At 41.3% G+C, this 26,445-nt stretch overlaps 1 protein-coding gene across 5 annotated transcripts; it reads right to left on the bottom strand.

Annotated features, from left to right (window-relative positions):
• Positions 1-2,083: 2,083 nt before the first annotated feature.
• Positions 2,084-26,445, bottom strand: SLC25A48 (solute carrier family 25 member 48). Of its 5 annotated transcripts, none has more exons than XM_033140141.1 (8): positions 26,427-26,445; positions 14,854-14,897; positions 11,734-11,805; positions 10,368-10,620; positions 8,805-9,065; positions 7,001-7,134; positions 4,726-4,852; positions 2,084-2,486 (listed from the first exon to the last, which is right to left on the bottom strand). In XM_033140141.1, the coding sequence occupies exons 4-7, from the start codon at positions 10,597-10,599 to the stop codon at positions 4,733-4,735; spliced, it is 747 nt and encodes a 248-aa protein (XP_032996032.1). In that variant the 5' UTR covers positions 10,600-10,620; positions 11,734-11,805; positions 14,854-14,897; positions 26,427-26,445; the 3' UTR covers positions 2,084-2,486; positions 4,726-4,732. The 5 variants fall into 5 exon arrangements, with proteins under 5 accessions (XP_032996032.1, XP_032996028.1, XP_032996029.1 ...); XM_033140137.1 differs by lacking the exon at positions 26,427-26,445 and adding an exon at positions 22,545-22,848; XM_033140138.1 differs by lacking the exon at positions 26,427-26,445 and adding an exon at positions 22,545-22,848 and having other exon boundaries at positions 8,805-9,062.

Here is a 26,445-nt window from a genome sequence, read left to right as displayed (position 1 = left end):
GGCACTGACCATCAGTTGATGTGTAAGCTTATAGAAGAACAGTTAACGATTGCATCTTCAGTGAACCAACACTGCTTCCAGTTTTGGATTAATGTTTACACTTTTTTCTTTGAAAAATTGACAGGCCCGTCTCGGAGAACATCAGACCTTAGGATAACTTGGAAGTCAGTAAAAAGAAATCTGTCTCTCAGTGCTTGTATGTGCAGGGTCCCAACTCACCTGGAATCTCATGACAGGGTGGGAGACAGACATTTGTCTGAATTCTACAGAATTCCTACTGGTATTTGCCATCTATGCACAAGGGTTGTCTGTCTTATCTAACATTACCAAGAATGCTGATGAGTGGTTTTAAAGTGGGCTTAGGGGGAAATGAAATGGAAGAGGGGAGGGCTGGAGCTCATTGGTGGAACCCATGCAGGTGGTCCCATGTTCAATATCTGGCATCACCAGGTAGGGCTAGGAAAAACTGAAACCCTGTAGAACTGCTGCCAACAAGCATAGACAATACTGAGCTAGGTGGATGAATGGGTCTGAACCATTGTATGGCAGTTTCCTGGGTTCCTTAGATATGGACCTGTTCCTAATGACTCTAAGTACTTGTCACCTAGAAATTCAGACAAGGGTTATAAGAAGAGTCCAGTTGGATAAGCTCGAAGGCACAACTAGTCCAGCTTCCTGTTCTCACAGTGTCCAACCAGATGCTTATGGGAACCCCATGAGCATGATGTGAGTGTTGTGTGCTTCCCAGCATCTGGCATTCAGGGATTTGCTGCTTCTGATGTTATACTCAATATAGCCAAGTAACTATTGATATTATGAATTTGTCTAATCTCCATTTAAACAAACAAACAAACAAACAAACAAACAAACAAACAAACAAACAAACCCATAAGTTAAACTACTTCTTCACACAATGCACAGTTAATTTCGTACGTCCTAAGCCTTCCAACATTCGGCTTCATTCCTTGAGTTGTATCAAGCTAAATTATACTCTTGAATCATTGAAATGAATGAACCTAAGTTTATCTTGCCCATTAATTTCAGTGGGTCTGGTTTTAGTATGATTCACATTGGATACAACCCCTTTTTAATTAAAACACTTTAAAGTCTGGTTCCTAAATGTACAAAGCAGTTCACATAAAACACAAAATGCAGTTCACATAAAACACAAAAATTAACCACCTGTTAAAATATAATTTAAGCGCTCACAAAAATGATAAAGGAACTATTCCTTTGGCAAAACCAGTCAAGCAAAGTCCTCCTCACCTCAGTAGGAAAGTGGATCAATGGGGTAGGCTAGGGAAAACAGTGGTAAGTGCCCTGTTCTTGGGTATCATTGTCCTGATCTGGTGCACTGATAGCATAAAGATCCATGCTAGATTTCCCAACCACAAGTGTAGCATGGGATGATGTAGAAAGACAGGATCCATCAGGTTATGTGAGTCCAAGTTCATACTAAGTTACATGGTGACAGTGTTAATAATCCACAATAAGCATCCTCTGTGTCCTACTGGGCAAAAAGAACAGAGGTACCGTACTGCCATTCTTGACAGATAAATGGTCCAAGAGAATAGTGTGTTCCATCATACCAAAGACTGCCGAAGCTTCCAACAACATCAGGTCTGCTAATCGAGAAACTGATTTTTACTTGGCTAACAAGTGCTACCGTAAGTGGGGGAAATTCTGAAAACAGCAACCTAGCCTTATTCTGCATGCACTACTCCTCTGCCATCCATTTACTAACAGGAGCCAACTAGGAGTCAGATACCCACAGCAGTGCCAAATGGATTGCAGATATACAGTGATTCCACCTGATTTACTTGATCTTAGATTTGGAATCTCATTTAGTGCAACGAACCACACTCCATAAGATAAAATGTCAGAGAGCGCAACATCATGGGACAGTACAAATAATTTTATCACACTGAGTTACATTTGGAATGGGGAAAAAGAATCCAAAGTGTAAATTTGCTACATAAATGCTTAAACTCTTCATAAGGTTAATACATTCTTTCTTGTCTTACAATGGATAGAGTATCTAGTCACATGGCAACAAACGGGAAGACAGTTTGAGTACATGGGAATACAGTATATTTTCTTTGATTCTTCAAGGACCACAATTAACTACTTACTGATGGTGCTAGAAAGGGACATTTGTGGTCGTTTCCCAGCAGAACACGTTGCACTCTTACTTCACCAATAAACGTTTTTATCACTGCCAGACAACCATGTACATGTTAAAATTGCTTTTGTCTTTAGAACAAAACATTTTAGAAGAGAGAGGATTTGAATGAGTATTCAGCTGATGCATCCTCAAAACTCTTCAGTCCATGTACCATATCAAAAAATCACTCATCGTGATCGGAACATTCTCTGATGAAATTTCTTCACTTCGTATTCCATGTTGGTAAAATCAAGTTTCTGATCAAGGCTGCGCAGTTGATTTGGCTCAGGAAGTGAAAGCCATGGCCAAGTACACAAGTTCCCTTAGGAGGATCAAAAGAAACAGTCATCAGAAAAGCAATCCCACAAACTGCCTACATACAGCAACATTTTGGAGACTTTGGTATTGTACCACAGCTGGTGCCTGTGGTACACACATTCGTTTGGAGTGCGTGCGCACACATTCCTGCATCATCTCTGGTTGAAGTGGTTGTGCATGTTTAAGAGCTTATAAAGCTTAAACTAGTTTCTTGGAAAAGCCATAACCAACTTCCAGAAACATGGACAATATTCCTGCAACAGATCTCCTGGATGGGCCCGTGACCAGAACTATGCTGTGTCAAAAAGTGAATATGATATAATCACTCACCTGGCTCTTTAAAAAGGAGGAAAAGGTGCAAGGTTACCCACGCTGCTCCACAAGATTAACCACAACAGGAGCAACTGAATGCAGTCCCTCTCACATGGAAATCACCAGAAAAGATCACATTCATTTTCACAAGTTGGACCTGCAACAAAATGTTGCAGTGTGGAGTGTTCTGATTCAGTGGCCTTCCATTCCATTCTACCTCCTGCCCAGTTTTCTTTTTACCTGTCAGTCAGCATTCCTTGGCCACTGAGCAAGTTTGGAAGGGCCATAACTGATGGAAAGAGCTTTGCATGCAAAGGGTCTCATGTACACTTACCAGCATCTTCAGGTAGGGCTGGGTGAAACCCATCTGGAACTCTGGACAGGTGCTACCAGTCAGTGTGGACAGTAGGTAGGTAAGACCAGTGTTCTGACACTGTATGGCAGCTATTTGGGTTTTGCTTCCTTCACTATTTTTTATTTATTTTTACTTCTGCAAACATTGGGATTCTCTCAAGCCAGCTGATTCTTCCCTCTTGTGTGTGCACAGTGTAGTTTTAGCTATATAAAGAATGGTGTTTCTGTCTGAAAATGAGGGATGGTGGACTTAGTGGCAACAATCCTACACAAAGGTTAAGGGATTGGAGGATCTGTCAATTTTAGTTATTTCCATCTCATTTTCAAATCTTAAATTCCGTTCTGCAGCAATTTGAGATTTTTTAAAAAAGAAATCCTCACGAAAAGTCAATTTTCATGCAAATTTCTCCTAATTAAAATATTTTTATACCCAGTTTTGACCAATGTACCATTTTTTGTAAGCAATTTCCCCTACTGTAATGCATTTTTGCATGTAATTTTCACTAATATTTTCATGTTATGCATACTTTCCCCTAATATATGCATTGCTGTAAATATTGTTTGAGTGAAGAACTGCACCACAAAATTCAGAGTAGTGCAAGTGTGTCTTAGTTCATATATTGCTTCAAAAAGTGCATATTTGGTAGATTCGACTTTACATAAGTACTAAATTGAATTTCTCCTCCATTCCTAGCCAATCTGGTTCATTTAAAGTCTAATCTTATGCACACATGCCTAGAATTAAACTTCAATTTGTTGAATGAGACTCATTCTCAAGGCAGACCATGTAGGAACACAACCTTAATTGGTTTTACATTGATTTTAATGTGCTGGAGAGCATTCAAGTCTGTGCTGGATACTGTCAATTACAGTATGTGAAAGTATTTTTAACTTGTTTAAAAATGGAAATTGCCTTCAAATAAATATATGTAGCATCACTGTCTACCTTGGTGTTGCAATAATTCCCTAGCTACGGGACCGCCTCTCCTGGTATGCCCCGCGGAGGACCTTAAGGTCCATAAATAACAACACTCTAGAGGTGCTGGGACCTAAGGAAGTCAGATTAGCCTCAACCAGGGCCAGGGCCTTTTCAGCATTGGCTCCGGCCTGGTGCAACGCTCTGTCTCATGAGATCAGGGCCCTGTAGGATCTGATTTCTTTCTGCAGGGCCTGTAAGACAGAGTTGTTCTGCCTGGCCTTTGGCTTGGAATCAGCCTGATCCCCTCCCCCTCTTTCCTTTTCCTTCTGTGATGGAACACCTATTTGGGGACTTCCCTGGCTTTTTTTCCGGCCCATGTAGGACCAGTCTGGATAGTTGGCCTTGGTGAAGATTTGACGTTTTCTCCCCCAAAACAGTTTTTGATCTGGGCTCCCACCGAAATGAGGCTGCATTTTAAGTTGTATTTTAATCCTGTTTTTAAGTTGTATTTTAATCAATTGTTTTTATACCTGATGTTAGCCGCCCTGAGCCCGGTCTTGGCCGGGGAGGGAGGGGTATAAATAAAATTTATTATTATTATTATTAGCTGTATAGACAGAAAAGGCATGAAATCTTGAAACACTGCCATGCAGCTGACCTGGAATTCAAGGATTTGCTTCTGCTTGTTCTCTTAGAGCTTTGAGTGAAAGCTCATATCCAAGAAACATGGCAGCACTCATTGGGAATCCTCGCACTGCATTCACTGTAAGGCCCCTGAAAAAGACCTGTTCAGAACAAAGAAGTAAAGTTTACATCAAAAGAGCTTATCAATTTGTATTTTGAACAGAACATAATTGGGATAGGACCTAATGAATGGGAATTAGACATCAGGAGACTCCGGTTTTCTCATTAATGTTCTAAAAGGATTGTGATAACTGATAAATGACCAGGGCCGGATATAGGTTTGATGAGGCCCTAAGTTACTGAAGGTAATGGAGCCCTATATATGTCCAGCTGTCTTTTGTCAATGACGAATTGTCACTGTCTTTTGTGTTGAATATATGCCATATGGTAATTTATGGACCTAATAGGTCCATACACAACAGAAAACACTGTTGCTGTATTTAGGTTTTATTTTATTTGTTTTTTATCTTATATTTTGACAATGTACATCCAGTTTTCTTTTTCTTTAATTTTTTTGGGAGCCCCCAAAAGAGTGGGGCTCTAAGCTATAGCTTGTTTAGCTTATACGTAAATCCAGCACTGTAAATGATCCCCCTCCTCTGCAGCCTCCTCTTCATCCTCAGAGTCTGAACTGCACTCTATCTCAGACTCTTCCTGCTCACTAAACCCTGTCACTTCTCCTGCTGCTGACACCTCCTCCTCCTTCCAGCCTGCTCCTTCTTCCTCTGACCACTCATTGCTGTTCCACCACCAATTCCCTTGCTCTGAGCCTTTCTCCCCGGTGGTTCTGTTGGGGTTTCCCTGGCTGGTGCCTCCCACAAATCTTCTGCATCCAGCCAGTCCACGACAATGGATTTCAGGAGAATCTTTCCTCCCATGTCTGTCCTCCTCACTGATGGTGTTCTCTTTTGTGCTTTTATGTCTCAAGGCATAGAGCCAAAATGAATTTGAACAAGGTTGTCCCCCCCCCCCAAATGATTTATTTTTTAAAAGATGATTTTTAAATATATATATTTGAAATGGATACAGGGACTGGTCAGTGAGCAGTGTTGTGCCAGGCTACTTTAGGGAAGCTTTTAATATTTGATGAATTATTGTATTTTAATATTTTGCTGGAAGCTGCCCAGAGTGGCTGTGGAAACCCAGCCAGATGGGTGGAGTATAAATTATTTATTTATTTATTGTTATTATTTAATAAGTTAAATAAATATACATTCCACCCCTCATCATAATTGATCACAGGGAAAGTCACAACAGTATAAAAGCAGTATGAAAACTACATTTAAAAACCTATCAGCACCCCCATCCGTCATATGGGTCTCAGATATTCAGAAGGCCTATCCAAAAGACTGGGGAAAGGGAACTATCTTCACCTGGCACTGGAAAATAAATAAATTACGTGCCAGACAAACTTCAGAAGGAGATGTTTCCACAATTGGGATGCCATATAGACAACCTGATGTGTGTTACACAAGGAGTTGTCTGGGGTGATATTTTTTCCACTGATTATATCTGTTTATACAGCTGTGGGTGGCTGCAGGCAATATAAATTGGCACTGGGAATATTCATGGCAGCATCCTAAGGCTGATGAGCTGAGATAAACGGGATGATGATGATTGAGGTAAGTGCTGAGAGAGCAGGATTTAATCATCTATAAGCAAGTGCTGATTTATTGGTACTGACATTCCACGTGCCTGCTTCCCACATCACAAAATGAGGATAATTCATATTGACCACTAGCCTTGTTTAGTGGTTTCTTATCAGTCATAAACAGCTCCATGATCAACAATGGTTAATGGGCAAAACTTCAAGCCATAATTCTTTAGTCTGCATGATTTTCAAGAGACCTGAGGCAACATTTTTCACTTGGGAAAGGAGTGTCTGTAAAAATTATGGTCCATGGGAATGGACCTTCTGCCACCACAGATTGGCAAGCAATATTATTAATTACCTCCCTCCCACCCTAAGGTCCTAGAGTGAGTTACAACAAACACCATGTTAAAAACAGCTTACAATCATAGAAATAAGGTGGGCCCTGAAAATAAAAAAGTGGGTAGGCCCCATTTACTGGAGGCAGAAGGTGGTTATCATGGCTATTCAAGGCCAATTGGACTTGAATTCCATTTCTTCATTATGCATAACTGTGCTAGTTAAGTTGTAAATAAGGGCTGCCATGGGGACAATAGACCCACATGCAACTTGTTACCAAAACCTATTTCCTGATATTTGGTATTTTGATAGTGCTTACTTTTAGACCTTCACTGTGGTAACTTTGGGAGATACAGTCGATGACACCTCTGTATTTGTTCAAATAAACCCCGTCAGCTTGAAGGCGACTCTTGACAACATCCATAGGAGTGGCTGTTCCCCAAGATATTGCTCCTACGAGAAAAGGGGAAAGTATTATATATGAATACAAAAGCCTTCTGAGCACCTTCATCAAAGAGAATGGTAGTTGTCTTTAGGAGTCAAGCTATAAAAAATATATGCTAGAATATGAAATGTAACTTAAGATAGTGTGAATTTTGCTACCTGGTTAAAATAAAGTTAGATTGGTAGCTAATGGTACTTGGCTTGCTTGTCTAAATACAACATGCTCTTGTTTGTTGAATGGCAGACGGGTGTACTTAATAACAAATATATCCACTTCTGAAGTGGCCCTAGCTTGCCATTTAAAATTACCTCATCTGCTTCAGACAAGCTTGTCAGCGTTTCTTGCTACAGCAGGGAAGTGAGACACTTGTGTTTCTCTGTTCAGTACTAAAAAGAGGTGACATTTAAGAACTGCAGAGTTTTGAATGTGGTATTTGTTGTGAAATGCTAATGCACTACAGTTTCATAAACATGGGCTGCTTGCTATACTGTAGTTAAATCTGGGGCTTTTCACATTGGGCTAAAGTTGTTTTTACAGGACAGTGACTTGAGATGGTGCCAGTGTTGTGAAATACTAGAGGTCCTCTTCTTGTTAACCAGCAACTACTTTGTCTTCAAGTGAGATGGTGCTAATGTGATGGAATTGTCACCCAACTTACTTTCTTCAGCTGGGCTTCTGCTCTTCAGTAAACAGTGAGCCAACAGTGGGGTAAACTATATTTTATAGGTAAAATGATGCTCCATCCTTCTACAGAAATTATCAGGGTGGCTTACAATGAAAGATCCATGCTCATAAAAATGCATAGGGAGGAATTTAATGCCAGCTTGCCCGATGGAACAATCCTTGCTCTTTGCTGTTCTGGGATTTTCCCTCAAAGCTCCCCCTCAAGCTCCCCCCCCCCAAATCCACTCTGGCTGATTAGTGGAACCCCCACCCCCACATATCTCATGGTGGAGAGGAGAGGAGGATTGTTCCTTCTGGCAAGCAGAAACACTTGCACTGGCAGAATGATGAGAAGAGTGAAAGGTTGAATTCCTCCCACTATATTCCATGTAAACCACTTTTCTATTGGGTTTTATAAACAACAACAACAATATACAAATAAGTATACCAAGTTTTCTTAGCACAATAAATGTGGGGAAATATCTAGAACATGTGTTTCATTATTAGTGATCAATGTATAAATGTATAAATTCTTGGTTTATGAATTGGTTTAAACAATTAGGGAGAAGAAGAAAAAAATTAAGAGGGGAGAGGGTGTGTGTGTGAGGGGTTGTGTCAGCGTTACTTGTAAGGGTTCTCTTACTATTCACTTATTCACTTGTATTTCCTTGGTAGTGAGAGAGGTTGGGTGTGGCTTAGGGTGTGGTTGGTTGTCTTTGGTTGGCTGTATTCAGGCACAGTAATAACAGATTTTTCTGGGCCTCTCCCTGCACAGTGTGCATGTTCGTATAATAGATAAGCACATTAAAACTTTTCAAAATATTGATGGCAACCCTAGGAGCAACTTACGTGATAAACGACGCAATATGTCTTCAATGTAAAACACTACTAGGGCTACCACTAACACTGCCAACACTACAGAAAAAAGCATGTTAGGAATGAATAAATGAGCTCAAATTTAATCAAGCCTCTAGATAGCATCATTTCTGGTGAAGGAGAACAGAAATGGACATACCTGCAATGCCACCGGCCATCCACACAGAAAAGGGACTTGGAGAAAGGCATCCGTCTGGAGTGATCCATCCACAAAGTAATGTGTAAGGGATGAAGTAGAAGCAATATCCTGGAATATCCCTCAGAATCATGGCAGCAGAACCTCGGTATAATCCCCCTAAACCCTCATGCCGAAGGATCATGCCAACACAGTGAACTGGACCTCTGTAAGCAGTCTCTACTGAAAGGCCAGTCGCTCTGTGCTTCAGGTTTAGGTTGGCTGCTGGAGCAAGTAAAAACACTCTTAGTCTCAAGTTACCTAGTATTCTTCAGAACATCGCTTTCCATGTATGTTTCCTTTTTGTTCCTTCTTTTGTTTTGACAATCTCTGTCTGACTAAAAGCTGCTGTGGAAGTTTTAAAGCAGAGGTTGGCTGGCCACCTGTCATGGATTATTTAGTTGCGATTCCTGCATTGCTGGGGGTTGGACTAGATTATACTCAGGGTCCCTTCCAGCTCTATGATTCTTCCCAGGTGGTTCTGGGAAGGTGGAGGGGGGGCACCTTACCTACAAACCCAGTGCTGGCTCTGGTGCTTGGGATTGCAATTTAAGGTCCAAACTACCTTTCATATTTAACAAAAGTGTTTGATCCAGCTGCTCTTACTTTGAATAAAAAGTATCTTCACTGCAGAACCTTAATCTGCAACACGCTCCCATTCTGGTCCTATTGCAACCTTTGCTGCCAGTTACTCTTTCCTGGTCTGCCTTTTGCCCCTGAAACTGCTCTCTAAAATAAAACTGGTCAGATTAAGTGCTAATCACACTAATTTAAACATGTGACTAACGCGATGCGGTTTGCCTGTAGGACAAATAGTTTTGGGAACATCCCTCTGTAATATTACACTGGGAGAAAACTGACAGCAATGTCAAGCTAGTATGGCAAAAAAAAAGGAGGAAGGAAAATTGCCTGCAGCTTTGATGCTAATCTTTTCATTTCAACAACAGCTCACTTTTCAAAATGAGCTGTAAAATACATTCAGATTTTCTTTGTCATACTCATGTTCTGGCCTTAACAGCTTATAAAAAACCTATTGTTTTCTATTTGTTTTCTGCTTTAATAAATACAACAATACTGTGGAAGATACTGTTTTTTGCTTGTGTAGGTCTCTGTAGCTCAAAGCTCGGAAATTAAAGTGCGGGAGAAATTCTCCACTCATATCAGATGAATGAGCCTCACAATATTGCTTCTATTCACTGTATGTTTTGCATCACATAATTTGAGGTCAGGACTCTGATGAATCTTTGAACCTTCATGCTGCTAAATATTTATCCATCTGCAATTGGAAGCATTTTAAACTTTTTCGGTCCATAAATGCTAAATGAGAGTTGTATTAGGTACACTTCATTCTACACATATGAGAACACATGGTAGAGTAAAATATATATATATATACAAGAATGAGCCATATACGTTGGTCATATCTAGCTATAACACCACCGACACATCATTATAAGGTGGGATAAAGTATAAGCTAGAAACAAACACAGAAGATTAAAAAGAAATAAAAAATGGATTTTCTTTTACCTGCTATAAATGTTTGTGTCTGCATCTGCAGCCTTATCTTTACCAGATCAACTGGACCACCAATTCCAACTGAAACAGCCCCTGCTGCCATGCTTGCTAAAGCCAAGTCCGTAAGTGATGGAGGATGGTTAGAATTCCCATAGCGCTGTTGGCTAATGAGTCTTTGGGCATTGCTAAAGACACCAAATACCACTGAGTTGTAGACAGCAATGCTAACTAGTGGGAAAGACATTCCCTTGAAGAACCCAGCCACCTGCAGATGAAAGAAAGTTGGATGTGAATAAGAATGCGTATGATTGTTCCTTCCAGGAAGCTTTAAAATCACTGTATTACCTGGATAAGACAAGAGTGGTGGCTTTTAAAAAAACCCACACACCTTCCTTCCTCTTGATGCTGAGCAACACAATAACAAGTGCAGCAATTGTACAAAGTAACTCAATACATTTAAGAACAGCACAACTGAAATAATGACACCATACAGCAGCAGACCCTCCAAGTGTCCCTATTTTCCAGGGACATCCCTGATTTACAGAGGTCATCCTGGTTTCTGATTTGATCCCAGAATGTCCCACTTTTCCTAAGGATGTCCCTATTTTCATTGGAGAAGTGTTGGAGGGTATGTTAGGATATCTCTATTTTTGTTGGAGAAATGTTGGAGGGTTTGGAGTTCTCCAACCCTTGAGCCATCTGAAGGGAATCCTGTATAGGGAAGCTTTTTTAATGTTTAATATTTTATTGCATTTTTATATATGTTGGAAGCTTCCCAGAGTGGCTGGGGCAACCCAGTAAGATGTGTGGGGTATAAATAGTAAAATTATCATTATGGAATGGGACGTTCCTCTTTTCATTGGAGAAATGTTGGAGGGTATGCAGCAGTGGAGACCCAGGATGAAAAGCCTATCTCCAACAAAAATCTTTTTACCTGATATCTCAAACTTGCCAGTGTGTGGGACAATCACACTTTATCAGGGAAGGAATTGTCTGATCTGGGTGCTGCCACCAAGAAGGCCCTGTCTCAAGTCACCACAGAATGGGCCATGTTGGTTAGCAGAATCATGAGCCAGTTGCCTTACATGAAAGTAGACCATTGGTCCATTTAGTGTTGTATATTCAAAGGACAGTATCAGCACCTGGCATGTCCTGCTTGGGCCAAACACTGTTACCGGTAGGCACCCTTTTTTGGCACTCTGATCACCAACACTGCTGCCTGCTACTAACACGCATACCCACTAACACCAGCTAAGGCTGCCACAGTGAGCAGGTGGGTGGGTGAGGCACTAGCAGAATAGCATCAGAGGCTGGTATACTGAGGGCCTCTTCAAATCTAGAGTTGTCATTGTGTATTCTGACAAAAATATATACTTACAGCTTCATTCCTGTAGACAGTGAGAACGCATTTAAATGTGTTTCCATAGCCTTGTCCAGCTTGTAAGCGAGTCTGCAGAAGAACACAATTATGAAATTAATTGGAAACGTATTTCTTTCTGTTTAAACGAGAGCACATGCTTTACAGTGTCCACTTTTCTTTGACTATAATTCTTGCTTTGTTCCAAAGAAAAATCAGGGCAACAAATCATGCTCTTTGTCCAGTCTATGCATTGCCAGAATCAGTTCTAAACACACTGTGATATCTAAAGCTCTCTACTGTCAACATATTTTGAATGTAAGAATTAATATTTTATTATTATTATTATTATTATTATTATTATTATTATTATTATTATTATTATTATTATTCTATAGAGCCCTTCATCTGAGGAACACAGGACAGTTTACACTATAAAATTATTTGGGGAAGATTGAGTACAGTACAAAAATTGGGGGGGGGATCCTATATTATTTATGAGAGTGAATCTTATACAGATCTATCAGTGTGGGAAATAGCATTTAAATTCTTTATACCAGGCTAACTACTGTCTTACCAAAAAGTAAAAGAGGGAGAGGGAGAGAGGGAGACAGCACATGTGGGATTTATCACAATCTTTTACTTTTTCACTTCTTTATTTTATTATCTGCTTGGTTAATTATATCGTATCATTTAACAGATTTGTTACTCAAGGACTCATCAAAAACTAGAGTGCTGGGCTGCACTTAAGTGTCTCTGTCTGGCTTTAAGTGAAAGCGGAATCCCATAGTTACCCATACACAGACAAAAAGCTTAAAAGCAATCTGGTTTAGCTACATTAAAATCCAAGTCATGCTTGCTTAAGCTACCTTCCAAATTCCTTTTATTCACTCACCACCACATTAATTTCTTGTTCACTGAAATCAGCCCTCTGGCTGGCAGATCTCTCATGGGGTTTAAAGTTTTGTCAAAGTACTCACACTGAGCACGGCCTACATGCCTTACTTGTTAGTTTGAAGAGACCTGATGTACTGGAACGTAATCCACATTCAATGCACCAAGCTATTCCGCACGGCTCCCCATTCTCACCCCCCTATTCTTCAGGATGCGCCTTTGCTATGTTCATCAGTAAATACTGAATTACTCTATGACTCCACTTCTCCATTCACCATTTAAGACCTTTCCCTTCCCCCCACTGATTTGGAAATGCAACAAAGCTGCCTAGTTGCTATTCCCCTGCTGCGTCCAGATCCGAGGGCAAAGAAGGTGCCAGCTTGACAGTTGTCTTTTAAGCCTTGAAAGATGCGTTGCTTGTTTCTTGGCTGTGCTCAAGCAAATGTAGGAAACGTAGCAAAAATGTTCCCACAAGACCTATTGTCGGCTTGCGGCACGCACTACCAGCAGCGGCAGTATGAAACAATCCATTTGCCAGAACTGGAAGGCACATATTCCTTCGATGCTTACTTCATGGACGGCACAACAAATTGTAAACACACAAATGCGATTAGTGCTCTGGCACAGCGATGACAGGAAGGAGAGCATTCAGCCAAGCACTGTACTTTGACGCGTCTCGCTTTCAAACCCGCCAAGCATGCACAGCCACAACCCTGTTCATGGGGAGACAGCACTTGCTACACGCTGGAACAGTCTCCTGCAATATCCTGCCCCTGACAACAGGCAGCATCTTCTGCATCGTAAAATGGACCAGGCTGTAAACCAAGGTTGGAACAGACTCCCTTTCCAGTCTCAGGGCCGAGTCTCACATGGACAATCAGGGCTTCTCTGCAATCTACAGCGTCATCCGTGTGCATGCAAGTGCTCCTTAGGTTGCAGCATGGCAAATCCATGGTAAAATGTTGGCAGTGGCATGCTAAATCAGGAGCTGAACTCTGGTGGTGCTTTTTGCAGCCACAGTGGCTTCACTTCAGATATCTCTTCAGTGCTTTTTTCTGGTGGGATGCAGGAGTACACATGCCCCTATGCATTTTGTGAATCTTTGTACTTTTGTCCATTTACTGTATTTATTTTTCCTGATTTGAACTATAAAAATGGCGATTTTCTTGAGCCAAAATGAGAGTACCCCTAAACATTTTTTAAGGGGGAAAAAAAGCACTGGATATTTTCAAGCTACGGAAACAAACACACAAATGTAGGGCACCTCTAGAAGAATCCCCCAAATGGAGCAGCTACCAGTTCCTATAACATGGACCTTCATTTCTGACTCACATTGCAGAAACCTTTTTTGCCCTTTTTATTATGCCCTTAGAAACAATTGCATCCACTCATTGTTAAGATCTCAGAAGGGAAGGACATCATTTTTGTTGTCTGATGTAGAGAGGTATATTTATCCTTTAGAACATCCAAATTTCTACCAAGGCTTTACAGATTCGTGTAACAAAACTTAAAGGGGAATGGGAAATTATGTATCCTGTAGAGGTTGGGGAGTAGAAATGTAAACCACTGTTATTAATTTTATGTGTATAATAACTGCTCGCTAAACACAATAAATCAAACAGAACATTGCAGAAACAGGACAAAAAAGGCATATGGGCTTTTTCCCCAGGCATAAAGCGTACAGACACCTGCAACTTATGTCTTTACTGTATGATACTAAACTTCCTGCCAATTATAACTAGGATTTGCCATTTTTAAAATTAGTCCTACTTCTGTGAATTAACAGCAGTAAACAAATAAGGTAAAATATGGAGGAAACTTCACTGATATTTCTGTGACTTCTCTGAAGTTAAGACAAGAGCAGGTTCAGTGAAAAGGCGGCAACCCTAAACACACCTACGGGGTGTGTATTCATGTATTTGTGAAATGCTGCCCCAGGCTTTCCACATGACCCGGAAAGCTATCTGTGGACAAAAGCTGGCTCCCTCGGCCTGAAGCAAGATGAGCGCCACACCCCATAGTTGCCTTTGACTGGACTTAACTGTCCAGGGGTCCTTTACTTTTTACCTTTTTACACACACACACACACACACACACACACTGTTGCACACCACCTCGATCTTGGAATGGTGCACAAGATCCTCACTACATATCTCACTACAAAAAGTATCCATGTTCTCCGTCACCTAATCTCTTTCTCTTTTCTATATACTAAACTGATTTCAGAACAACCACAACATTATTTACCTTTACTGTGTCCAGAGGATGTCCCACAATTACAGCAGCAGCTCCTGGAGATTAAAATAAAGCAACTGAATAAAAAACAAGCCAATATTTAAAAGTATCTTGTTGTTTACCTCAAAGCATGCTGGGGTTTGCCATCTGAACAAACGACAATCCTCTCTGTTTTGTAAATTCCTAGTCAGCTCCCACCAGCAGAATTATGCAGGCTGAGTAAACAATGTGAACCATAGATGGTCGCTGCATAAGCACCCTGGAGGAATTGCTTGTCAGTACAAATCTGTAGTTTCTCTGGACCAGGCTGGGGTGTGGATTGGACTGGGCAAAAGGGTTCCTCTGCCCAGCTCTGCCAGTTTCTGTCTGCAGCGTGATGCCACATCTCTAGCACAGAACCAACCCTTCTGCCCACCAAATAGATGGGTGAAAGTGCTGCTGGTGGGTTCCCCACTGACAGAAGGCAACAGAAAGCTCTGGAATAGATCTGAGGCCAGCCCCGCTGCTGCCGCATGATAGCATAGGGTCCAGTCTGGGTCCATTCACTGTGTCATCTCCAGGTTAGTGCAGCAATCAGCCTTCCCTTTCACCCTTGACATCATGCTCAGTGGGGCTGTGGATGCAGCAATGGCCCCACCACTTTGTTAAGCCTTGCCAGGATTAGGGTTGCATCCTGAGCTGGCAATTCCCAAGCTGGGTTTCAGAACATAATCAGGGCTTTTTTTTCAGGGAGAACTCACAGGAACTCAGTTCTGGCACCTCTCAGGAGAATGAGGGAGGTGTTCGTGGTGAGTTTTGGCACCTCTTTTTCTAGAAAAACAGCACTGAGCACAATAGCTTGGATGCCATGAAAAATACATGAATGAAATAACTACAGACCATCAGCTGAAGTTAAATATTGCCTATTTTCAATTCACCTATCCAGAGAGTACTTTTTCTGTGAGGAATGATGTAGCCCATAACCCTCCACAACTGGTGCTAAAAGTGATCTACAGAATATATTTGGAAAGAGTCTCTGCAGCTTTCATTCACGAGTCAGGATGTGTTGGAAGCTTTAACCTTAACATTGATTTTTGCATCCAGTTGATTGTTCACCCAATTTGAGATCAATATGACTCAAAACTGCCAGGAGACACTGAGAATACAGTCAAATAATTAAACATACTATAGATAATTTTTGTATGCATGCTATGCATGTCTTAAGTTTTCAGATTTCTCTTATGGGGATAATAAATGACCGTTTTGTTTAGATTTCATTCTTTCTTTCTTTCTGAGAGTTTTCCAATAAGTTTTCTTTCTTTCTTTCTGAGAGTTTTCCAATAAGACAGTAGTTGTGCAAGAGGAAGAGGCTGCCAGATCTGACCTAACACTCTCAACTCTTACCCACCTGTTTTTCATTCAGCAGGAAAACATCTACTGCATCAGCATTATCTGTGAAGTAAGGTGCCAGGAGAGGATATTGCTCCTGGGGAGGTTTTGAAGTACAATATTGATGAGGATCCCCATTGTTACCATGCTATTTGGTGTAGTTAACATTGAAACCAATGTAATTCGTAAACCAACGTAAATAAATGGGGCAGAAATGTGCCTACCAATTTGAAACCAATTAGTTTGATCAACTTTATTGGCAACTATTATTGGAAATCATCTGGAAACGGTTTCCTGTTTTAGGGTGATATTCAACTACGTTTTACTCAGAGCAAACCCACTGGAATGAATGATCACTGATTTAGCCCATCAATTTAAATATTCTGAGTAAAATTTAGTTCCACCCTTTGTCTCTTTCTTTTCATCCTTTTTTCATATGTGATGCATTATCCTAATTGAAAGGTATTCCCTTCTAGTTACTTTCAGACAGAGAAAGCTACCTATACTTTCCTGCACCAAAGGTGTGTTTCTTTTAGCACATATCTAGGTGGAGTCAAATATACTGTTAACTTTTTTGAGCAAGTGCTATGACAAAACTTATTTAAGTATACAGATGAGGAAATGAACATTCTTGTCTTTGGTCATTAGCCAGGTAAGTCACAGATGATGTACTGACAACCAATCAATAGAACAAGTTTAAACCCATCAGTATCTGTGGTTGTTATTTTCAAGCTGAGATATCTGGCAACTACAGCTTAGCTGTTAGATGAAAAGTCGAGCAATTAGCAGCAGCACCTTGGCATTTTGGCTTGCTTTGCACCAGGGATCTAAATATTGCCAATGTTTCTAAACTGTTAGGCTTGTATCCAATATAGCGCTGCATAACCATCCTGTCAGCACAAGGATTTCCACTTGCGCAATGGTGCTTTTCCTTTTCTCCTCCCCCTACATGCCTCCTAAATCTGTTCTGGGACTTCCCCCAATGCTCCAGAGCAGATTTTTGGAGGAGGGCACAGGGCACACATAGAAGACGTGGGAAGAGAGAGGGGGGAAGTCCCATTGTGCAAGAATAAATCCATGCACTGATGGGACATTGCAGGGGGTCATGTCCCTTCCAACTCTACAATTCTATGACAGTTACCAAACACTACATAGGATACAAGCCTTTGGTTCCAAACTTAATCAACAGTTGCTCTCTTGATGCAAGAATTGCATTCTGTTTATCTATTTGAAACATAGGGAAACTGTCTTAAAATGAATCTGACCCATGGCCCATCTAGCTCAATATTTTCTACTTTGACTGGCAATATCATTCCAGGGTGTCAGGCAGCAGCCTTTTCCATCCCTACATAGAGACACCAGGGGTTGGACCTGGAGTTTCCTGTGTGCAGGACAGATGCTCTACCACTGAGATCTTGGGTTGTATCAGAAGGTGTTATTAAGATCAGTTCTTGGAATTCTGTTAAGATCACTAGCAGCACCTTTTAGATCTGATCAGGCCCAGCACAGTAAGGCAAATACCTCACCTTTAGCTTTTTGTTGTAGTTTTTTTAATTGTGAAGAAATGGGCTACCTGCCCCTCATTTCCCTCTACAACACTTGCAGAAACCACCTTCTTGACCATTGGACCAAATTTGAACAGTTACTGTTCCTTGTTATATTGTTTAAGCAAAGTCTGAGAACATAAGCAGTTCTGCACATGAAATAACAATCTTCTTTTCCCCTTTTTTCTTTTTAAAAATTGGTGTAAAATCGGAGGTGGAATAGAAGAGAGAATTTTGGATCTAGAATTGCTCTTCCATTCTTGGAGAGCCTTTGATCTAGCAGAGACTCTCACTGATGGAGGTGATTTTTTTATTTTATTTTTTTGGCCAAATTCCCCACTTTTCTGCTTCAAGCTTCTATACCACCTTCCATGAAGGATTGAAGGATCCCCCAATTATCCAGAGTAGACTTTCAGGGGCAGAAAGTGTTTATAAAGTACCCAGTGAATATGCACTAATGAGTGGAGATATAAATATATATATTGTAGTGCCATTCAATGGAAATTGCCTCTCCCTGCATCTATAAGAGGGAGCATTGCAAGAGTGGAACTCCATTCACAGAATTTCATGATCCAACCCATTCGTCATTTATGTCTCTTTATTGTCATACCTGTTTATCTAATTTTCAGAATATCTGTAAATGATCCTGTAAGATTTTATGATGTTTTAAATGGATAAATTGAACAGAGAATGTTTACGTTGCTTTGCTTAAATTTTCTTCCACATAGAGGACAGAACCTGAATTACGTCAGCCATCAACTCAGTAGTCCCAAGGGCTTCTTCATACACTGTCTATTTAGCATGGTGAACATGATAGCATGCAAGGCAGACCACCCCTCTCTATCATTTGTACACATAGTGCAATTGGAGTTTATTTTTGGTAATGTGAGTTAACAACATTTGCTGCTAGTAAATCTTCACCAGAACTGATCCTGCATCTACTGTAAAGGTGACAGGTCATTTACATTTTCCTTACCATTAATTACCTTGTCATTTTACAGATTTACAGTATAAACAACCACTACAATGTCTGGGACTGCCACCAGACAGAATCAGCTGGCAAGTCTGATGGCCATCAAATGTGCTCTCTTAGGAGGCAATAGCAAGACAGCAAGCTGTGCTATTTGCCAAATGAAAATTTCCCATTGAAAAACAGAAGAGGATGTTGCATGAGCATTTCATTTCACACACACACACACACACACACACACACACACACACACACACTATTAGGCTATAATTTGAAGACTTCCCCCTTCCTTAACTCTTTCATCAAGTGAAATATAAGAATTTTACACATGTTACAAAAGCTATGCATCTTAGGGTAAGAAGCAATGAGAAAAATAGCCTAGACTAATAACCACTTTCCTTACTCCAAGGATTTTGCAAAGTAACTAACAGTCTCTCTTATCAGAGTTAATTAGCAAAAACAAGAGCCCTGGGATAATTGGCCTTTCTATTTGCCACTCATGTATGTATGTATGTATGTATGTATGTATGTATGTATGTATGTATGTATGCATTTACATGCTTTAGCTGAGATTCCTGCATTGCAGGGGGTTGGACTAGACGACCCTTGGGGGTAACTTCCATGGGGGTAACTCAAGGTGGTGCCCATGATTCTCCTGCTTAAGAAATTCAACAGGGTTACCAGGAACATCCCCAGTCCATCTTCCACCCCAACCTCCTTCTATGCTCACTTCTGGTAAACTAAAGGACATTGTTGCAGCCTCTTCAGGAGATCTCATACATTTCCCCGGTACACCTGCATGCCTGAACTCTTACTCTGCAAATAACAATAAGAGGCTACTATACATCTTTGCACCTCTGAAAAGCAGGAAGGCATGAACAGTCAATATCAAGAGAGCACAAGCATTCACATCATTATGAGGGACAAACCTTGGAACTGGGGAAAGTGGGGAAGCCCATGGAAAAGCTGTTGGACCTGAGGTCTAAGGCCTTCTCCAAAGCCAGAGGAGGGCCAAACACTGAAAGGGGCAACCCAATCTAAGGAGTAGGGAAATTCCTCAAAAGAAGAAAACAAGGAAGATTGTATTCCTGTTCTTCTCTATAACTCATCTCTTCAGTGACTTAGAATCTTATGACTTGGTGAAGAGCACCAAAGGAAGCACAAGCCACTTGCACTCCCTGTTCTCTGCTTCATTGTAATATGTGAAGCAGAATCCTTTCATCACCCACCACCAGTATGACCCTTGGGCTCCCTTCCAGCTCTACAATTCTAAGATTCAATGATCTTCCTCATGAACATATGAGGGCCTGATGAAGAGAGGAAGCTCTCACATTGCACAGTGGGAAAATATGTGCATATTCTGCCTCAGACAGTACAAAGAATCCTTTGGCTAAAAGGAGGATCAGGTTCAATGAAACTTTGCAAGGCTATCACAGACATTTCATATGCTCTCCTTTCTGGAGAAAGCCACAAATCCCTGATGCATTCCAGGAGGGTCTTACTTTGTGTCATACTTGGAAAACAAACACATGAACAAAGGTTCGGGAATACATTAGTCATATCTAATTCTGCTTCTTGCTACGGGGAGGCTCTTTAATCCATCAGAGGCTCCTGTCAATGGAACAAGGAGGAGAATATTGATGCAAATTTGCCCTCCCTTCTTCATCCCCAATGCCACCTCCCCCAACCCACCGGGCAGATTTGGAGGGGTGGGTGGTAGATAATGCAGGGAGAAGAGGGAATAGGCAAAAATTGCTTTCCTCCCTCCATTCTGCTTACATGAGCCTTCACTGAATCAACTGCCAATTACTGGAGGGACAAAAGCCCATACTACCCAATATGACTTTCTACTAAAAACACACACCAGTATTTCCAATTCCTCCTAGGAACATAAGCTGCTGGTTTGTCTAGCTCAGTATTGCCTACTGGAAGCAACTCCCTAGGGTCTCAGGCAGGGGACATTCCCAGCCCAAACTAGAGATGCCAGGGATTGAACCTAGAAGCTTCTGCATGCAAAGCAGATGCTCTGCTACCACTGACCAATGACTCTTCCTTTCTTCAGCTTAATCTCGAGGGCTGCAATGCATTAAGAGCTCATTAAATTGAAGCAACTTTTTGCATGGCTATTCCTCCAGTGAGAAAAGCACAGAAAGCAATTTTTCCTGTCCGGAATGTTTCCTTTGGACAGTTTTACATGAGAAGAGAAGACTCCCTGGAAAAGACCCTGATGTTGGGAAAGATTGAGGGCACAAGGAGAAGGGGATGACAAAGGACTAGATGGTTGGACAGTGTTCTTGAAGCTACCAACATGAGTCTGACCAAACTGCGGGAGGCAGTGGAGTGCCTGGCGTGCTCTGGTCCATGGGGTCACGAAGAGTCAGACACGAATAAACAACTAAACAACAACAACAAAACAAATTCTGGCAAATTGTCTGAGCTCTCAGTAGCCGTGGAGGTATGGCAAATGTCACCATCGTAAACCACAAGGTGATCTCCTGGGGTGCATGTGGCTCCTGTAGCCCACGTTTTCAGAAAACCGAGGAGGTTTTCCCAAATGCTTGCTCAGAGAGCTGGTAAATTCTGAGCAAAAAGGGAGCTGGTGAGAAATTTTACCCATCAATGTACAGTGCAGGGCTTGTCACCACAGGATCCACTTTTGAATGCTTCGTGTATGTGTGTATTTACTCATGGACTGTTAGTAGCCCATTGTGGCAAGCATTGCCTTTCATTTCCCAATAGGAATCCAGAAAAAGACACTGGCTTGAAGCCAGCAGAGCCCTTCCATTTACAAAAGGGGTTCTTCCATTCATGGAAGGGCTCATTCTCTTTGCAGATCGGGCTTCAGTCCAGCAGAAGCCCTCTCAGTTAGAGGAGGGAAAGGTGATTTTCATTTAGTTTCCCCTATTAATGCCCTAGGGATGCGGGTGGCGCTGTGGTCTAAACCACGGAGCCTCTTGGGCTTGCCGATCGGAAGGTCGGGGGTTTGAATTACCCGCATTACCTCTCATGGTGTTCTTGGGGGAAGGGAGTCTTCTAAGCCTCTGATGCAGTTTTTTGTGGAGTAGGCTGCTGGCAGATAAATTTGGGAAATTTGCAGCCCCCTTTCCATCAACTGAAAAATTCAACGAGCAGAAATCCGCTGGATCTATGAATCCAGCCCATTGGTATTTATGTTTCCCCCACATCTCCAGAGCAAATTTTGATGAAGGATAGGGAGTTACATGGGAAGAGGAAATCCAAGGAAACAATCTCTTTTGCAGGGCCTTACATTACCTCTAGATCCAACTGAAGAAGAAGAGTGAGGGGAGGCAATCAGCCTTTTTGTCCACAAACAGAAAACAGGCAGCAAAGTGGACTGGAAATGCTGGCAATTGCCCATATTCTCTTATCAGGATTTCTAGAAAGAACTGGAGTTCATGAAGGGCAAGGGAGTGGATGAATGGTGCATTTTGACTGGCCAAAATGATGTCCCAGCTGTCCAAACATCAGGCTCTGTCTCCATAGCTAACTGACTTAGGAAATGCTAATAATGGTATTTCACCCAGAAGTATACTTTTTTAAAAAAATCTGAACCATTACCTGTGGGTGTACACAAACACACAGGTCTTTATATTCATAACAAGTAGATAACACTTCATGAGGCACAAGGAATACTGCTTAATTCAGAACTTTTCTTCCAAAATTGGACATATTAACATACATGGAACCCTTACACAGAATGTCATGTGTACCATCAGCCAAGCTCAGAGTTAACTAGTATTCAGCTAAATATGTGCCCCTCGGCTGATCCTTTTTTACAGCACCCCACAAGGGTCACTTACCTCCTACCCATCCAGCTACAAAATCATCCAACTGAAGGCTGCCCATAATAATAATAATAATGCTATTTTTTTTTAAAAGCAGTCCTGTTCAGTTTTATTCTTGGGCAGTTTGCAGTTCACATTCAGCTCCTTCAGCACCAAGCAAGCAACAGAAGAGAATCTGAATCTGCCTCCTTCAGCCTGTTTTTTTCCACATCCCACAGTGTCCCAGAGTGACTGCAGCAGTTTGTTTCTTTGACAACTTTCAGCAGCCTCAGAACTGAAACAACTCTGATTCCAACCTCTCACACTGTGTCTCTCTCAAAGTGCCTTCAAAGCCCACGGTGACATCACACTCACCCAGTTTAAAGGGACAGCGCCACAAGAGTCAAAGGCTACAGAAACAGTGTGGATATGTTACCAATTAAATGCAAATAAGTTGCTTTGGTCACATATATGGTTTTTTTGCTTTTGAAAAAGGGAAGTTCATTCTCTCTCTGTGTGTGTATGTGCTGGTTTGCAACCCAAAAGTACAAATGTATAGGTGGGCATCAGGCTGGATTTAGGTTTGATGAGGCCCTAAGCTACCGAAGGTAATGGGGCCCTTTATATGTCCAGTTTTCTTTTTTCAACAACAAATTGTCACTGTTTTTTGTGTTGAATATATGCTATATGGTAATTTATGGACATAATAGGTATCTAAAGCCATTTGCACATAGGAGCCTACACAACACAAAACACTGTTGCTGTAAGTAGGTTTTATTTTATTTGTTTTTTTATCTTATATTTTGGAAATATACATCCAGTTTTTCCCCCCTTTAATTTTTTTGGGGGGCCCCCAAGAGAGTGGGGCCCTAAGCTATAGCTTGTTTAGCTTACACGTAAATCCTGCACTGGTGGACATATAGCTGGAATGATATAACCTGACAGAGTATAAGAAACCCAAAGTGGCCAGCGATATTTGTGGGGATGAAATGAAAGTCACCTCAGTTCCTCATCCATAGGATGACTAAGCAGTTACAAAAACATGAGAGCACCCTGCTTCTAAAAGATCTTGACAATCTTTAACTTAAGTATCCTCCTGAAAACAGAAGAACTCAAGAAGATCATCATGAATTCTCTGGATGAATATGAAAGAAAATTTAGCCAAAAGAGAATTTAGGCTAAATGGCAGAAGGAGTTGCTGCTCCTTCATTTTGAACTACAGAGCAATCCTGATGGGGGCCTGGGGAAGGTCTGGCATCTACCACTTCAGCTGCAGCTCTGCCAAATCCTGCTGGCCAAGGCGGAAAGTGTGAGTGGGGGACAGTTCCCACCCACCCCACATTTTTTTGCTGCACTGGCTCTAGGCTTGCCCAGATGAGGAGTCTGAGGATCAGTGCTGTGGAGGGATTACAAGGATTTGGATCCAGCAGGCGCAAAGCTCCCAGTGCCGTGAAACACCCTGGATTGCTGCTAGTGGTACATTCCCACCTGGCAGGTGAAGCTTGCTTAGTGAGCCCCCTACTCCCCAGCAGCAATGCTCTTCTCTACTGGCAGAGGCTGGTGAAAAGGCAAGCAGGCTAGGATGGGGCAAACTTGCTCCTCTGTTAATACCCACCCACCCCCAGCCATCAACACTAGGAGGATTGTTGTTGATAATCAGAAATATACCTATGCTCTTAATTGTTTTTTCCAGCAAAATGTAACAATGGACAGGAAGGTGTTTCGAATAGATACTTGGATGTGGAAGTTTGTGCCATAATCAATTTGCCTTTACTTTGTCTCTTTCCCCCTTTTGCTGCAACAAAACTACCTACATACTTCCAGAAGGAGTGTTCAGCTAATTATTTAATATTGTTATTTCCCTGGGTCTATTTTAGATAGCAATCCCTTTGGAATATGGACTTGTCATACGTGCTGCACCCTCTGTTTGTTCGCCCAAATACCTGGACAGATCTTGCACCCATACATCTTGTATGTGCTTTGGGTCAGTACACATATCCTGCAACCTTTGCATCAGTGATCCCTGAATCGCATGAAGACTCCTTTCGTAGGTTCAAGTGAACATATGAAAGCCAGTGGTAGGACCAGCAGGTGCAATACAATTGTCCACCCTCACATCTTTATTCTACATGGGGCTTTTGTTACTGCTGAATTTGTTCCTGTGTACATTTCACTATATGCACACACTGCTTAGATTTGCTGGCTTACTTTTCACATTATTGGGACAGTGGTGCAAATGTCATGCAAAGAAGGAGAGTGGACCAGCAACAAGCAAATTAATGGGTTGAATTCTTTGGAAACAGATTGCTAAACTGAGGCATATTTTAGGAGTAACATCACCTGCTGCCAGGTTACTGAGAACTAGAAAAACAGGTTTCCTAATCTCAGAATTATGAAATACAAAGTAACTGTCCAGAGTGGACAATGTATCACAGAGGTTGCAAAATGGCTAAGCCAGCAGTACTGTGCTGTTCCTTCACTGTATACACTGTGTATGTGTTTTGTCCCAAAAAGCAAATCCAAAGAAATTGGATATTGTTTTCTGCACATTCATCGGGGTGGGGTGGGAGAGATTTGCCCCTCTTTGTAAGAAAATGTCTATGTACCCAGTTCAATCATGGCTAGGCATAGATTTGAATCTGAGCCTCCCACTCCCAAACTCAACACTGCATCCCCTCCCCTGGCCTGTGCATTAAAAAAAAATTCCATGATGGAAATGACATTTTGCTACTTAGAATCCACAGACCCCAGTGCTAATACTCTGAATGAGGGTTGGGATTCACTAGCACAGTAGTAACCAAACTCTCAGGATTTTCACGCTTGACCTATAGTTATACATTACCAGATAAAACCAGTGGCACATTAACTAAGATCACGTAATTTCATAATGTGATGACCTCAGTTCTTTACTTTTTACCCCAAAGGTAAAAGATTTCCAACTGTGAATTGTGCAGACCCAGAATGAACTCTTATTTCCTCACGTCTGTGACTATTGTTAAGAAAATAACTGCTTATCATTTAAGTGCCTTCATAGTTAAGTTAAGCTTTTAGAGAAATAATCTCTAGAGGTGTAAAGAAGCAGGCCAGTCAACAGAGCCACAACCATGAAAGCAAATGATCTCACTGGGATTTTTTAAAAACAATATACAGTAGTTTGGACATGAACAAGTCGCTAAAACAAAGTCAACTATGGAAAATGTTTGAGACACCACTGTGTGACATCTTCTGAATGTCATTATCATGATCATGATTGTAAAAAAGTACAGTACCAGTGAAGGAAGATATATTTATATACTGTATGTGCAAAAAGAAGAAGAAAAGAGAATTAAAAAATGAAGAAAAAAGATTACCTTTTCCATTAATAATTATACTATCATATACATGGCTATATACTGTAGACTAAGAATAAGTGTGCATTTGATGATAATAATAATAGATCACACCTAACAAAGTACAGTGGTACCTCGGTTTATGAACTTAATCCATTCTGGAAGTCCGTTCTTAAACTGAAACCGTTCTTAAACCAAGGTGTGCTTTCCCTAATGAGGCCTCCCACCGCTGGTGCCCTTCCACCATTCGGATTCCGTTCTTAGACCAAGGTAAAGTTTGCAAACCGGGACGGACACAACTTCCAGTTTTGCGGAGTTCATAAACCGAATCGTTCGTAAACAGGGCTGTTCTTAAACCAAGGTACCACTGTATGTGTGAGTTGCATTTTATTGTACCTTAGTCATCCAATGCATTATGAACATACTTCATTCTTCCACAAAGCATTCTAAAACTGCCTTCCCCCTCTTGCCCTATCAGATTGGTCACTTTTATCATATTCACTATACCACATACTTTGGTTAACCAGGCTTCTGAATTTCTGTTTGAGAATATGCTCCAGACTTCCACTGTGACAGTCTGAGTTCTTACCCAATCCAAACTCCTGTTG

The sequence above is a fragment of the Lacerta agilis genome, chromosome 2 (assembly GCF_009819535.1).
Source record: "Lacerta agilis isolate rLacAgi1 chromosome 2, rLacAgi1.pri, whole genome shotgun sequence".
Classification (NCBI taxonomy): domain Eukaryota; kingdom Metazoa; phylum Chordata; class Lepidosauria; order Squamata; family Lacertidae; genus Lacerta; species Lacerta agilis.
Note: the sequence above shows the minus strand (reverse complement) of the source record. Positions and strands in the feature narration are given on the sequence as shown.